Below are 16,556 nucleotides of genomic sequence, written 5' to 3'. Positions count from 1 at the left end.
CCACATGCCATGAGAGACTCGGATGGTTAGGAAGCCCTGCCCATCCTCAAGACGAAGACCTTGCTGTATCATAACGCACTTCAGCCAGTATGAGTAAAAAAAAAAAAGAAACAGAAAAGAGAAAAAAAAATCATCATCAATAACAACGCTTATCAATACTAAGGGCTATCCTATCCTATATACTGTAGTATGTGATATCTGTGGTCCATATAAAATGCTATCTCTTTCTCTTGATTTTGTGTTGATATTGTCATGATGTATTAAGTATTAATGTGTACAAAAAACAAGAGCAATTTAAGCACAGTTCAAAGAGAAACACAGACAAAACTTTGCACAAATCTATCCCCTGATATTTGCACCAGATACAAGCTTACTTTGTATCGTGTCCTCAAGGTTTACATTCTGTACGAGCACGGCTGAGAGTTAGTGTGACTGATCAATGGAAGGTATTGTACTGAGCGAGGATTCTTTTCTTTTTTTTCCTTTTTTAAATCAACAGAAATCAGAGATCATTACGCAGATCAAAGAAGGTACTTGTTAGAGCTTGGTTTTTGTTCAGTCATGTGAAAGAATACAGAGATGAAATACTGCTAAACAGAAACACAGATTTCATTCAGACAATCTTCCTATACACAGTGCTAAATGTAGTTGTTATGAATATGATGGAGTGTTATTATTAATAATTATTATAACTGTTATGGTTATTATTAACAATTATCTTATGATGTGATGTTCTTTTACTTGGTGGGATTTAAGTGTTTATTGTTTTTAGATAACTAGCATTCTCATGACTAGTTGGTTTTTCATACATCTGGTCATAAATTCAAGTTTTTAAAAACATTCTGAATCTTGATGCATGCCAGCTCCATTTCATTGAGAGGCATTTACAGTATGCCTGGATTTTAAGGTCATCTATGCTTATATGGCCAACTGTCCAGCCGTATGTACTGTGCCTAGACATCGGCCTTATGACTCCTTGATCTCAAGTGATTACTTAGGTTTCCACTCGGGTACAAAAACATCTATTGAAAAAATCTGCAGCCTTCTAAATGTATGTGGAGATGACGGTGTATTAACAGCCAGCGAGGGATAGATGTGTTTGGAATGGGCCAGAAGTTTTAAACGCCACCAGACTGGAGACAGTCTCCACTGCCGCAGCCTGACCCAATAACTTATTATGGGTTGTACACACAAAACCCATGATGCCATAATGTATGTGTGTCTGGATGAATGTTTATTACACAGGTTGGAGAGGAACGGACGTCTAATGGAAACTGGAACGCTTTGAGTGCAGTGTCTTTTTCAGGGAAATAGGACAGATGACATACAGTAGTATTAGATTTTTTTAATAGAGCCACAAAAGGTCTGTAGCAAAGTCTGTAATATCTCACAAGCCATATCCATCAAAACTCATTATCACAATTTTATAAATGGTTAATCTAATTTGTGCAAGTATTGTATTTTGTATAGCTAGTACAATCAGAATATTTTGAGTGATCTCTTTGACATTAATTTGAGGATTCAACAAATTATGTGTTAGTATTTAATGAATTGTACAGTGCCAAACTCATAACATTTTGTTGTCTTTCTATTGTCATAGCCTCCTACAAAACTACAGGGGTTATTTCTTTTTCACAACTGAGAACTAATACACAGGCAAGTAAGCTAAAAGCAGGCTAGTTATCAGAGAGAAATGAATGAATATGGTGTGTGTTTTTACCATTATGAATTCATTTAGAGAGAGGATGGTTAATGGCCACCTGAAATGTAAAGCATTACGAACAGTTAATTGTATGGACGGGGACCGCGTCCAGTAATTAAATTCATGGATTTATTTTCATGCCAATGAATTTCAAAACAACCCTTTTGTTAATGTTCAATGCATTGATCCCCTTGGATACGACAGTGACTTACAAAGAATTTGTATAATAAAGTTGGTGGAGAAAAAATCATTCATTACAGAGTGTGAGGTTTCTTACGTAAATGTTCTTGAATTATCGTGTTTTACCTTAGTTGCAATCTATCTGTAATCTCTATTTTTTCTGCCTGAGACACATAAATGCTTGAGTCACCCACAACCTCTGCAATTATGTCTACTTCTCTGGCACATTGCTTATCACTGTTACCAAACCCAGGCACTGTTCCTGTCACTCAGTGATTGATATATATTCATATTTTAGGAACATTTTAAACATATTCCTCAGCCATTAGGCTTGTCACACTCTTTTCTTAAAGAGGCAAACATTGAAGCACTGTGCACCTTACTTTGCAGTAATGTTAATGTAAACGGGGCTCTATGCCTTGCAATTATGTCTCAACTTAGCCTCCTGACATTCTGAGGGAAATTTTCTCTTCATTTTGGAGGACTGGATAACACCTGCAAACCCGCTCAAACCTATAAATCTAAGATTTCTGTGCTCCTTCTTTGCACAAAGGTAATTCTGTACTCTCTTAAATAGGACTAATTTGCTATGTAATGTAGTTAAATTAACACTCTTTTTGAACTAAAACACATGCCAAGCCAATGAGATTCTCTGTTTCAGCAGAAAATCTGTTGACAGACGTGTATTCGATGATGAGTAAAAGCCTTGCAGTGAAAATTTCACTTAACTGAAAGTACATAAGTGTTATTGCTAAAAATGTACCTAAATTATTAAAAGTAAAAGCAGAAAAAGCAGAAAATTGAGCTCTGTGAGTGTGATTGTGTAGTATATATTTTATTACATACCATATATTGTGTGTTATACATGATATTAATGGATTATTATTACAACTGCATTAATATACTACCACTACTAACTACTGGTTGAGGTGGAGCTTCTTTAGATCTAATCTATATACTGACGAGCAGTTTAATCTATAAATGTGCATTATATTTATAAAGTCATCATACATGCCGTGTGCAAAATCTTGATCCAGAATGTTACTTGTGACTATATGATTACATATATCTAATGGAGTAGAGAGTGAAAGTGTAAAAAGTAAAATTGTGCTCAAGTAAAGTACTTGAGTAGATTTACTTTGTTACATTCCACCATTGGTTACAATATATTACATATATAGATATTTTATCGCAAACTTCAGTGACAACTGCTAAACCAGGTGAAACTGACTTCTGCAAAAATGAAACCAGCCGCAGTTCTGAGAACACTGGCTTGGTCAGAGGCCGTTTGTTATGAAACTGAGATTCCAGAAATAATCACAAGACAAATTAGTGTTTTATACGGGGTCAAACCAGAATCAAAAGCTCTATAATAACAAAAAGCCTTTTAGTCTTCAGTAGGCTAGCGAGCACACAGAGTGGATCTATGATAAAATCCCACATCACCAGGATGTGAGATATTGTATAAGCCACAGTCAGGCTATACAGTGCCAGTGGGAGTGTACAACCGTGCTTTTAAATGAAATGAAAAGGTGAAATTGTCTTCATATCATTCACAGCTCGAGACCATCTGAGTGCAGAGTTATATCATACTGTACCTGCTGGATTCTTAGAGTGAGGTAAGGGCTATGGAGCTCATATTTAAAACCTCCTGTGAATGCATTTATTGCACTGAGATGTATGAAGGCTTAAATGAAAGAGCAGGCTGTGACACTGTACTGATACAGAAATAATTTTTACTTGCGGTACACAAAGGGCACAGAAATTATTATGTTTGATTTAGGCGCTGGCTGCCACTGATGCATTGCCATTGTTGTAATTTGCACATTTCACCACCAGGAGGTTCAGTGGCCGCTCAGCTCTGAGGCAAAACCTGCATGAAGCCTTCACTCAGCACTTCACATCATTTAACCCTTACAGATATTACTGTTAACTTTCACAAGGAAGACTAATATGTTGACTATTCTGAAGAAACCAGAACAAATTAGAAAAATTATATCTGACTATTCTACACATTATATATTCTATAAGATGCTCACACTATCCGGCACCCGTCAACATTCATATTAATGCATTATATGTCTCCCGAGTAAATGAAACCATATTTACAAATTATGCCCAATTTGTGACACTGAATGTAGCTCAGAAAAACTGCCTGAAAAGACAAATTAATATTCAAATTGCAAATGTTTGAGTAAAAGCTTTCCGGCTCCTTTGATGGTCCTGAGTAAAAGATTCTATGTCCTACATGCTGTGTGCACACAATTAGCATCCTAACCCGGGCATGATTACCATCCTTAAAAATCAGAGAGGCAGAGAGCTGAAATTATTCACATATTTGTGATTAAAAGGACTGAATCAAATCCTAGAAGTAAATTATGATGAAGTGATGATTTAGCCTGAGGTTGAGTTCCTGAGTTACGCGTGACATATGTCACACCTTTGGAAGAACACATATCATATCTCTTTTTAATCATCATAATGATCTGGAATGTAATTTGTAGTTTTGGGCCTGATCCTTTTAAACTGGCTCGATTATGTGGATCTGTTGTTGGGATGGAGGAGAGTAAATACATGTGACTTGTGTTCATAAATACATTTCACCCATCAGTCACAGGTGTAGTACATTTTTTATTAAGCATTATGGATGTGTTTATGACTGAAAGGCCAGGTATGAATGGAATTACAAAGCCTTCATTTAATGAACCACTTCTTTGCAAATACTAGTCTATATTATACCCTTTATATAGTTTGTAAAATATCCAGACAAATGATATAGACAAACAAATGAACTGTGAAGAAGGATGTGGTGTAGATTATGCAAGGAGATATGTCTCCTATGAATATAATGTACTTTGGTATTTATCACAATTATTAATGTCCTATCATACAACATTTATTCATTTGAATTTGGATTCATGCCCCTTAAACACCTGTTTTCTTAACCTCACCAGATTATGCCTCTCTAGCCACGTATGTTAGAGATTATACACGTCTGATGTTAAATTTTTATAACAATGATCCATTTAAATGTATATGGCATAATTAAAAGTAGGATATGACCTGTGCCTAACTCTTTTGAATACAATCTTGTATAATTAGTAGGCATTTTGTTTCTAGACTAAAATATAATACTATTACGATTTTGAATAAGATATTTATCTACTTAACGTCCTATGTATTTTCAAGAAATTATATAGCCTGAAGATGTAATATTCCTGTGGTATAAGTAGGCCTATAAGGCATCAGCCATTATGCAGCCTGTGGACAAGTTATCAGCCTCCCACTGAGACTGTGCATCTTTTGACATAACCATACATAGGGCTGTGAAAGTGGCATATTATCTGAATATGCATCGTTTGTGGACGAGGATCCCCCTTTAACCACGCGGTGAATCCGCTGTGAGCCCTAGACAACCGCCCGTGAGCCCCGCTCGTGCTACCCGGAAATATTACAAGGGCCGGAAAGGACCAATGTTAAGAGAGCACACGTCACTCACTTTTACCCAAAAATATTACTACCGACCACCCAAATTTTTCTCGGCCGTCGAACTCTTCAGCAAAAGCTCTCTGTCAGCGCAAATCGCCGTAATCAAATGGCAAGGAGGCGGCTGCGGTATCCGTCGGCGTTGATTTCTGTGGGGAACGGTGTAAGCTTTCACCCAGCTCAGCATCAGTGAAAATGGCTCTGGCTAACGGCTGGAAAACAGCACGCAGAAATGGAAGCGGACGGTAGCTAGCCAGGCAGTTAGAAGAAGGCGTGACAGGCCTCATCCATCTGCAACTGTGCTCTGCAACTGGATGCGTAGGTAAACATTTGCCGAATATAGGTTACGCAGATGTATACGCTAACGCTAGCATCATAATGTTAACGGTAGTCGGCATGCTTTTAATATTGTGGTTTGGGACGACGGCTAATGTTAGCAGCAGCGGTTGTGTGGTTTTCTAGACTGCGTGTGGCACCGAATGGCTAAACACGCCGAGCCAGTGTAAAATATGATGCTAAGGAGAACCGTGAAGTTTTTCATGCAAGCGCGTCCAATGTTTTCCTTTTTTTTTCTTCAAATGCTAGCCAATACTATTGCAGGATGCTACCTCAAGTGCATCCGTTATTACTTGCGCCTGTAAGATTCTGCTAATGTTTACACTGTGCAGCGAGTGTGATACTGATGTTAATTTGAGCATTTCTGCCCTTCTCCACAGGATTGGTGATTTACATTAAAATGAGAAGCAGTCAAATATGCGATAGATTATCTCCCTCAGCTGCCACGGGAACTCACCCCCCGCTACGATCATCGCATCGATTAGAGGAAACGGTAAGAATATACGAGGTGAGCAAAACGAGATTCAAAGCGAGTGATTGTGCCGTAGCCAATGTACTTTCAGCTTTTTCAGAAGTAGCGTAATGGGGAATTTTAACTTAATTTGCCTTTATGCAGTTTAAGAGTTATAACGCAACAGTTACACTTTCAATGTTTTTTTTAGGTATGAAAGGTGTATTTAATGTATTTATTTGAATCACATTGATTTATCCCATTATTATTGGTAGTTTGCGTTAGTTAAACTTCAACTTTATTGTCCCTGCACATAGTGAGTGGAAGGACAACAAAAACAGTTCTGGATCTGACCAGATGGTACCAGCGGTAACAAAGTGCTCTAGATATACAAAAAAAGTAGTCAATGTACAGGATCATTTATAATAATCATGCAATATATGCAATATGAATGGATGCAATTTGATATCTACAGGTTGGTCATCCTCTTGTCCTACCTTAAGGTGTAACACAGCATCTGCAATGGTGTAATTACGCCCATTATTCTTTACTCATGTGATTGCCCACCAGTAGTATTCCTTTGAGAACATTTAAGACAGAAAAGACAATTCCATATACAGTATTTTTACATTTTGTGGACTTTTTTATGATAAGAATTAATCTGACAGTTGTTTAATGCACTAAATACTTGTGTGCCTTTGTGACTATCTGGTAATAAACAAAAACTGAAATTTAAAAAGTCTGCGGCAAGTGTGGTGAACTTTGGGGCTAGAAAATGTGCTCACCAAAGTTCTAAAGGAGGACTGAATGTGAATAATTAACATTTTTTTGCAGGACAGGTTGACCTGCATTTGAAAACATTTGGTACTGCTCGCTGATGTGCAGTTTCACATTCATGACCAGTGAATAGTTTCATGTTGAGAAGGAAAACCTGGATTAGGGACAGTGTCCCAGTGGTTTCCACCAATTTAAGGTATGCAGAAATCTGACTTAAAAAAGGCTCTTAAAATTGAATAACATCTAAACTGAATGGAATTTTTATTTTATAAAAATATTCATCATCACCCCATTTTAATGATGGATATGTTGTGAAAATACATTGTTTACATTTTGCTTATATGAAATTGGATTTTCAGTGAACACAAAATGTAGACCAGTAAAACTGCCAGCATCCTAGTGGTGATAATTATAAGTCATAATTAGCAGAATTGTGACAGCAGTAGTAGTAGTAGTAAAATGTAGCATTGGTGCCACCTGTGTAAGTATTAAAGGTAAAATCCAAATAATCAGTTACACATGCACCTGCACCTAACCAAAAGCAACACATGTGCTGTCTAATGTGGTTTTTGATGCTGCCACACCACTCTCTATTCTGTCTGTACCTCTTCCTTAATAAACATTTTGTACTTGTAGAATAGCCATATAAACTGTATATGTACTGTACATCTCATTTGAGAGGCCAAAATCAAGTGTGAGATACATCTCAGAACTTCTACAGCATATAGGGGTTGAAGGGGTAGGTAAGTCAGTGGTCACTATCTCCAAAGTAGCTTTGTTAAATGAGCAACATCCTCCTTCCACTACTAACTCACCTTTATGGCAGAGGCATGTTATTAACAGCAATATGTAGAAACAGTAAGAATGCTGATGAGAACTGTTGCCTCCTTAGTAAATATGAACATACTGTATTATAAAAAGATATTCAGTCATTCATGCAACAATTCTGGTTGTGCTGCAATCCAGCAGAACCACATCAAGGTAAGTTATTACAAAATATAAGCGATTTCCTGTGTTTATTACACCAGGTGTTAAGTATTTTCTGTGTAACTAGTAATTGAATTGCATATTGGTTGCATTTCTCACTTTATTTTGCATGTATGCCTTTATTTGATAGTCACAGATGAAGAGGCAGACAGGAAATAGGGAGAGACAGACACAGAGAGAGAGAGAGACAGACAGACAGAGGAGGGGACATGCCACAAATGTCGCCAGCTAGAATCGAACCGGCATCCACGTGGCCACGTGGCATATGCTGTAACCATTCCATAACCGAGGCGCTCTGGTCCAATTTCTCACTTAAACTGAGGGTCTAATTGGCTCACAGTAATAATAATGGTAGGTAAATTGCAGCATAATCAAGAAACTAGTGATAGCTGAAACCTAATAGAAATAAGCTATAAGTAAAAAGGTACTTATTTGTGATATGAAATATAATATATTTAGAAGAAAAAAGGTCGTATTCTGCTAAACTCAACATACCTAATTGCTTGTGTCAGTAAGTATTGTGACTTTATCAAAACGATACTGAAGGAATTTAAATTATTTTTTTCCACCTAGTGTGATGTTACAGCACAGACTTAGTTTTCTACATATCTGTTACAAGCAGTAGATCACCTTAAGGATGGGGTGCTTTGTTATAGGTTAAATGATCAAGGCACAGTAAGGAGCATTTTATTCAAGTTTTACTCCTGTTCCCAACTATGACTTTCACCTCTTTTTTGAATTTTGTTTTTTCAGCTATAGGAACTTCTTGGCTGAACACGGATGAGGAATCTTGCTTAGATGAAGGAAAATGTCAACACAGTAACTGTCAAAGGAAACAAGACGAAGCCATTTGAACTGCTTCTCGATAAAAACTATTCCAAGCAATTTTGTAATTAGGTGGAAGACACTTTTACCTTTTGATCATAAACTCACCTTCCTGGCGACCCCACTCGTTTTGGAAGTAGAGTGTGGGCAGTGGATGATCAACAGGGAGTAGCAGCACCAGAAGTAAACTGTCTGGAGAGACTAACTGTAGATTTAAGACATTTGAATAGTTCTGGAATAAGTAGTGTCATAACTTCACCCCTAGGGTAAAGTTTGTCTTTCACCAGTGAGTGGTGGGATCACTGTTGCCGCTCCTAGCGCTGGAGGTTTGGCCCCTGCACCCCCATGTGCCAGTGAGTGGGAAATGTTCCAATTTGGAAAATACAATCTGGACATTATAGAGATGTTAAGTGGGCACCAGGCCCACCAGTTTAAAGGCCTTGGTTTAGATCGACAACTACAGCATCAACAGCAAGTGCAACTTCATCAGCATCAACTCCAGCAGCAGCAGCAGCAGCAGGCTGAGTCTTCTGGAGCTCTTCTGTCTGGACTTGGCTTGGGCCCCCTGCAGGGGTCTAGAGGTAACGCCTTTTCTGATTCTGCCTCCATTTTTGCCAAGATGAGTGCCCCTCCTCCCCCACCTTTACAACAACAGCCTTCCTCATCTCAGAGCTCTCGTTCAAAGTCAAGCAAGATGAGCAGCAGCAGCTCAAGCCATTCTTCAGGCTACCCACAGTTCCTGCGCTCTTTCCACCCGTCTGAGGCAGCACTAGCACAGGAGCAGTTACACCCAGGTGTAGGTCGCTTTGAGCACTTTGCTGGGGGAAGTAGCAGTAGTGGGAGTGCTGGGGGATTGGGAGGATTAGTAACATCAGCACCTCCACCCCCTCCTCCTCTGCATCCCGGCCTCTCTGTCCCCCAAGCATCATCTGGTCCCTCCTCTTCCTCTCCTTCCCCTTCAACCTCTGTGGCCACCTCTAATAACCCTCCTAGCAGCAGTGCAGTCAGCTCATTGGGACACCAGTTGGTTGGGGCCCAGTCTGATGCACGGAGTCTTCACCAACAGTTTAGTTGCATGTTAGCTGCTAATCAGTATTTTCTTTCTGGGGTGCCTGCTAATGCTAGTTTAGAGCAATTTCTTGTTCAACAGGGAACCCATAACCACTTAGGAATTGGTTTAAGTCAGACAGGTGGGGAGCCTAGTACTAGTCTTGCTTCGCCTCCTGCTTTGCATTCGTCTCACTCACATAGCCACTCCACTCCCCAGCCACAGCAGGGTCCACAGCAGCCCCCCCAGCAGCAACAGCTTTCAGCTCACACCCTGTCTCATCCTCACTCTCATTCTCATCCTCACCACCCGCTCCACCCAGGCTCCCAGCCCTCATCACTGGGTGGCTTTGACTTCCAGGGCATCCCTGTACTCTCATCTAATCAGATAGCTTCTCTGATGCAGCAGGAAGCCGGTCTGCCCCTCCCCTTGCCACTTCATTTATCTTTATCTAAGGATGATGGTAAAGGGGAAAGCAGTGGAGGTGGCAGTAGTAGTGGCGGTAGCAGTAGCAGTAGGAGGAAGAAAGCTATGGCCGGTTATTTGCCACAGAGAAAATCTGATAACGCTAGTAATAACAGTGGCAGCCATGGCCACAGCAGCCATAGTGGTAATCCCAGCACTACTAGTAATGGTGGAGGGCTTAGTCATGGTCAGCCACCAGCTTTAATTGGGAGTGGGGTTGGTATGTCAAATATGGGTGGAGACCCATCATCCCTTCTTGCCTCATCATCTTCATCCTCATCTGTAGTTTCTTCCTCTTCCTCCTCTGCTCCCTCTTCCACTGCTGCCTCAGTACTGGTTACTAATGATTCTCACCTTTCTAAATCTGATAACCAGAGCTCAATGCAACCCAACCCCACAGAGTCTGATACAGAGCCCGTTTATAGCTGTGGAGATTGTGGCAAAAGCTTCCCTCACCTTTCAAGCCTTCGCAGGCATATGCGCATGCATGAGCCAACCACAGCAGGTACTAGCAATACTAGCACTACTGGCCCAAACCCTGTTCATATTAAAACACAGTCTGACCCAAGCCTTCCCCATTCGACCCAAGAAACTCCCCAACCCTCATCCAATTCTTGTCCTAGCCCAGACAAAATATTTCATTGCCCTGATTGTGGCAAAGGCTTTAAGAAAAAAGGGCACCTCCTGCAACATGGTGTTATACACTCTTCAGCCCGCCCATATGGCTGCTCCACCTGCTCTCGGGCTTTTAATCGTAGAGAGTCACTGACACGCCATGAGAAGATACATGAGGAAAAGCCATTCCGATGTCCCGCCTGTGGTCGTGCCTTCCGTGAGAGCACCTCTCTACTCAACCATGCTGCCTCAGGCACCTGCGGCAAGCCAGGTAGGGGACCCAAACAAAGGGGCAGCAAGACAGGAACTGATGGTGAGGACAGAGTCGGGGGAGGGGGTGGAGGAGGTAATGGAGGAGGGGGAACTTATCAGAGCAATAGAGGGGTTATTTATGGGAAAACTGAGGAAGAAGATGGTGTAATCATTGTGGGGGAAGGAGAACCAAAATCAGGTTTAGGATGTGATGGTCTGTTTCAGTCTGGAAGGGGAGGGAATTCAAATGACAGGGACAGAACAGATGGTAAATACCCCACTGACTACTCTCGGAATCGTTACACAGGCTACCACGATGATCACCGTTCTCAAGGTAATCCATCTCCATGCTACTCTGGTGCCTCCCCCTGTGGAAGTGGGATGGCGGGCCCAGCTCTGAGAAAGGCACCCCTGGCCCCAACACTGCATCCACACTCACAGAGCCACAGCCAGCACCACCATCCGCAGCAACAGCCCCACCTGCCCCTTTCTTCTCTACTGGATGACTCAGAGGATGATGTCACTAGCTCTGTCAATAATGCAATCTCTGCAATAACAGCAGCTAGTAACAGTGGAAATAGAGGGGATGATAGGGGAGACATCATAGGAGGTCTGCTAGGTGGTCTTGGTTTAGGTCCTCTGGGCTCACCCTCAACAACATCTGGTATGGATAAGAATTTCAGAGGTGTTGGGAGCCAGGAGGCTATGAGCAGCAACTCACAGAATCCTACTGCCAAACCAAAACGTCCACGCAAACCCAGAGCTAAGAAAGATCCTGCACCTGGTGGACAGCCCCCCAAACGTAGGCAATACACCCCCAGAATGGGTCCCAGTGGGCTCCCACGCACTCACCTCTGCAGTGTTTGTGGTAAGGGATTTGCACGTCGTGAGACCCTACGCAGGCACGACCGCATCCATACTGGAGAAAAGCCCCATCACTGCACTGTCTGTGGAAAATATTTCAGAGAGGCTTTTCACCTCAGCAAGCATCAAACAGTCCACTCTGGGGCAAAGAATTACAAATGCAGCATTTGTGGGAAAGACTTTGGTTACTCCCAGAGCCTCAGGAGGCACAGTAAGCTCCACCAGAAAGGGGAGCTGGAAGAGGTGCCCACAACACCAGCTGCGGAGAACCTTAACAGCTTTAACCCAAACCCTCAATGTAGCGTGGCCCAAGATAGGAGCCAGAACCAAGCACCAAGCACCTCCTCCTATTACTACTCTCAAGACGTCAAGCCTCAAGACACCAACCCCCAGCCACAGCCTCCACCCCCACCCCAACCACAGCCCCCAGCTCCACCTCGACTCTACACTTGTGCTATATGTTGGAAGTCGTTCCGCCATCACTTCCATCTGACTGCCCATCACCAGACGGTTCATGAAGGTGGTGGTGAAAAGCTCTTCTGCTGTGAGGTATGTGGAAAAGCATTTGCTTACTCAAATAGCCTCACTCGACATAGGCAGTCACAGCATGGGATGACCCGTACTGAACCATCTAACCCACAGGAAGGCAGCAGTGGTTCTGGAGACAACAGAGGTGGGAGTGATGTTAATCAGTCAACATCAGAGAGTGAGGCTGCAACCAATGCGCTGCTACAGATGGCTCCTTCCACAGAAGGCCATGGAGGGCAGAGTCTTACTGTTGTCACTCATAGCCATCAACAGGCACCCCCGCAACCACCAGCTGGTTACTCTCCCCTCTTTTATGATGCAGCCCATTCTTCAGCCTCTAATGCTCCATCTTACTCGCAGCCTCTGCCTCCAAACTCTACAATCATGGCTCCCCAGCATCCGCATTCCCCAGCTGGGGTGAAAGGAGAGCACATATATCCGGCTGGATCCCGTAGCCGCACGCTTCACACCACAGCCCCGTTCCAGCCCCTCACGGAACTGCCCTCCACTGAACATCATCATCTGCATCATCATCATCATCATCACTCCCACCATCATCCTCATCATCAGTCAGGTACCCAGTCCCACCAGCACCTTGACTGCAACATCCAGTTATCACACGATGACATGAGGCGACACAAGAAGAAAAAAAAAAAGTCCAACAGGAGAGATTGGAGGGAAAATAAATGGGAATCCCAAGATTTGGTCAGATTCGATGGAAGCAAAAGGAAGAAAAAGATAAGTTGTACAATAAGAGGGCAGCTGAATAAAAAACAAGGCTCTCTTCGTTTGACAATTAGGAGAGGAGGAGGATCAGGTGGTGGTGGGTATAAGCTTGTCAACACTGGGGGAGTGAAGGTGCAGATCCTGTCATCTCTCAAAGTACCTGTGAAACGTTTTGGCTGTCCTATATGCCCCAATTCTGTGTTTTCCCGTAAGGCGGGACTGCTAGTCCACATGGCAGTAAAACACCCACAAAAAGCCTCGACCACTCAGGATCGACTAAGGTGCAGCGTATGTGGGAAGCAGTCTCACAAGCCTCTGGCAGCCTTCATCCATCGGGCCTCCCATCTTGCCCGGGGGACTTTCTCCTGCCGACGCTGCTCCACACGCTTCTGGAATGCAACACTTCTCCACAGGCACAAGGTGTCCTGCCGCCGCAGGGCTAAAGGACTGCAGCGAGGAGATGCAAACAGGCTGAAGCTTTCAAAGAGACCAGGAGAGAGACAGACCCAGGAGGGTCAGGGGGAGATGCCATACCTACAGGGACCATACAGATATTGAGCATCCTGGTATCTGAAAAGAGTGGCATACAAGAGGGATATTTCAGTTCTAAAATGGGAAGGTGAGAAAAAAAAGGGACTTGAAAAGGCATATGTTGCCTTTAGGAGAAATTGCCTCATGTCTCTGTTGACATCTACTCTGCTGACTATTAGAATGAGTGTGTTAACAACTACTGTAGAGCATCCTATAAAATATCACCAGAAATTCTTCCAGATTATATTGGAAGGTGTTTTCAAAGACGTGACTGTTTCCATATGTTCTTTAACCCCTTAAGTGCATTGACACTATGCTTGGCTGACACTGTGCAGTTAATAGAGAAGTTTAGGTGAAATGACCTGCTAATGTATCTCTCTTCCCCATAACTAGAATCCCTGCTACACCTCTTGCTGTATGATAAACGTCTCTGCCGTGTACTTTGTCTTGTTGTTGTTCACTTAGAGGCTCTGAGGATTTTTTTAAGATGTAAAGTGCATTTATTAGGAGTAGGGACATGGGGACAAAGACCTTTGTTGATAGTCTGTCAGTGCATGTTTGTTCTCTGGTCAAGTTTTTTGCTGAGGTTGTGAAATCACTCCTACAGTATGTGATGGTTTATTCAGTATATCCCCAGAAGTTTGTAGTGTTAAACTTGATTTGAAAGTTGCTCTATATTCCCTAGTGATTTAATCACGTATAGATAAAATGTCAAGGTTGCTGGTAATTAGCAGTACAAGGATCCCTCTCCTGCCAAAATGAAGAAACTTACAAAAAGCCTTGCTTAGTATGTTCACTTTACTTCATTTATTTGAGATATTCCTAGCTTTTATACCAAGAGATTGAAAACAGGTTAAACAAGTTGACTGTAACACGGTTATATCATGTTATTTGTATGCTCTTTTTAGCAGTGATTATTTCTACAGTACTTCACAGTGTGTTAAAGACAAGGACCTATCATAATAGAAGCAAATGTAATATTCCATGTATTTATGTGTGTAACCCAATCGGTCTTCATGCCAATCTTATACTTAACCCCTTCTATCTTTTACTTTTTGCTGAGTTGCAATCATATTCTTACTGTCAAGCCTTGTTCTTTTCTTCTAAAGAAAAAATAAGTTTTAAGTACATCTTGTCACTTTATTCACATATGAAATGTCCATACCCCTGTCAAGCCTTGTTTTTTTTTTCTTCTGAAGAAAAATGATAGTTTTAGTAGATTTCTATCACATTATTTACTGAGAAGTCAGTAGTTGATTATATTTCAGCAATGAATAAACCTTAAGTGTAATCATTTGTTTTCCTTTCATTTTTCATTCAAAGTTACCTACGGCAATATCCAGAAGATGGTACAAACTGCTAGTAATTTAATATGAGTAGGTTCTAACTGTAACCAATGTCAGTACTGAAGTTATACCATTATTTTTAGCATTATGTACCACGTGAATTACATATATGTGGATTAAATGGATTTCCGGATGTAGTTGATATACCAATACCAAGTTCTTAGGCTTACCAATGTTATTGGCCAGATTACTCCTGGGTATAGAATTGTTTTCAGTAGGTAAAATTTACAGTATATTATCACCATACTTGAAATAAATGGCTGTGCAAAACTTCTCACTGCTAGCTCCACAAGATGGCAGTAAGCAACTCATTTATACTGTACTCAGGGTCTGCTGTGGATGAGTGTGGCAGTCACATGGATTTTGCACTGATAGGGGTGGACTGGGGAGCCTGTGTGAGTGTTGTGTGACTGAATTTTGTGCCCGTCTGCTGTTTACTACAAGATTAATGCCACAAAGTAAACAAAATGCTGGAGTACCACTCTGTAATCTCACCGAATGTTTAGAAATTAATGAGGTTTAAATGCATGTATTTTTGCATGTGTGTGATCTATAAATTCACAGCATTTGAAAATCAGATAATTTGTTAATGTTAACCCTTTCTGTAATTTGAAATATATGAAGTCATGATAGAGAAAATGGCTACATGAAAGTATTTGATGCCTAATGTGATTGGCACCAACAGATGTCCTGATGTGTGTGTGTGTGTGTGTGTGTGTATATATATATATACATACACACACACACACACACACACACATATAGTAGGCCTACATGCTAAACTGATTTTTAAAGTTCCAATATGCTTTTGCATTCATATTGATGATAAAATCCATCTGTTGTGCTTACAAACATAAAATATGATGATTCATTGCCACAGCTGTTTTAGGTGGGATGACAGGAGGTAACTATCTTAGGGACCCACAACTGGACAAAACTTCCAGTTTTATTCAAAACAAAAGCAAGGGTGTCTCAGGACAGTACTTAATGAAGAGGCCCAGAAATCTACTTACAGGTGACAGCACTGTTATATTCAATATTGTTCACATTTAGTTCATAATATTTACTTTTACATTTACACGAAAGCTTTGAGCTGTATGACTTAAGCCTGTCAACTGTTCAAGTGCCAAGTTTTTAATGTCCAACTCTGTAAAAAAAAAACAAAAACACAAGTAGTGGATTCCTGCGGCGCGCTTTGTTTTGCATGTGCAATGCAACTGTACAGTAGACTAGACAGCCCTCGCGCTTCTTGTGTTTCGAACTGGTCTCACGCGGCAGTGGCATGCACGGGGAGAATCCGAGCGGGCGGATTCGACCTATTTCTATCCAATAGGCGCTCGTTTTGGGCGGAGCGATGAGCTTCCTAAGCCAATCGGCGGCAGAGCCGCCAGCGGACAGGCCTGGTCTCCGCGTGCCTGATACACGTGAGCTGGAACA

General features: G+C 41.5%; 1 protein-coding gene across 4 annotated transcripts; it reads left to right on the top strand.

Annotated features, from left to right (window-relative positions):
• Window positions 1-5,352: 5,352 nt before the first annotated feature.
• si:dkeyp-69b9.6 lies at window positions 5,353-15,404 on the top strand. 4 transcript variants are annotated; one of them, XM_041941882.1, is made up of 5 exons: window positions 5,353-5,690; window positions 6,085-6,197; window positions 8,673-11,143; window positions 11,432-12,537; window positions 12,631-15,404. In XM_041941882.1, exons 3-5 carry the CDS (start codon window positions 9,109-9,111, stop codon window positions 13,798-13,800), a joined length of 4,311 nt encoding a protein of 1,436 aa, XP_041797816.1. In that variant the 5' UTR covers window positions 5,353-5,690; window positions 6,085-6,197; window positions 8,673-9,108; the 3' UTR covers window positions 13,801-15,404. The 4 variants fall into 4 exon arrangements, with proteins under 4 accessions (XP_041797816.1, XP_041797815.1, XP_041797813.1 ...); XM_041941881.1 differs by having other exon boundaries at window positions 5,353-5,686; window positions 11,432-15,403; XM_041941879.1 differs by having other exon boundaries at window positions 11,432-15,403.
• The last annotated feature ends 1,152 nt before the right edge of the window (window positions 15,405-16,556 follow it).

Source organism: Chelmon rostratus, chromosome 8 (assembly GCF_017976325.1).
Source record: "Chelmon rostratus isolate fCheRos1 chromosome 8, fCheRos1.pri, whole genome shotgun sequence".
NCBI classification, from domain to species: Eukaryota; Metazoa; Chordata; class Actinopteri; order Chaetodontiformes; family Chaetodontidae; genus Chelmon; species Chelmon rostratus.
This window is presented reverse-complemented; position numbering and strand designations above follow the sequence as displayed.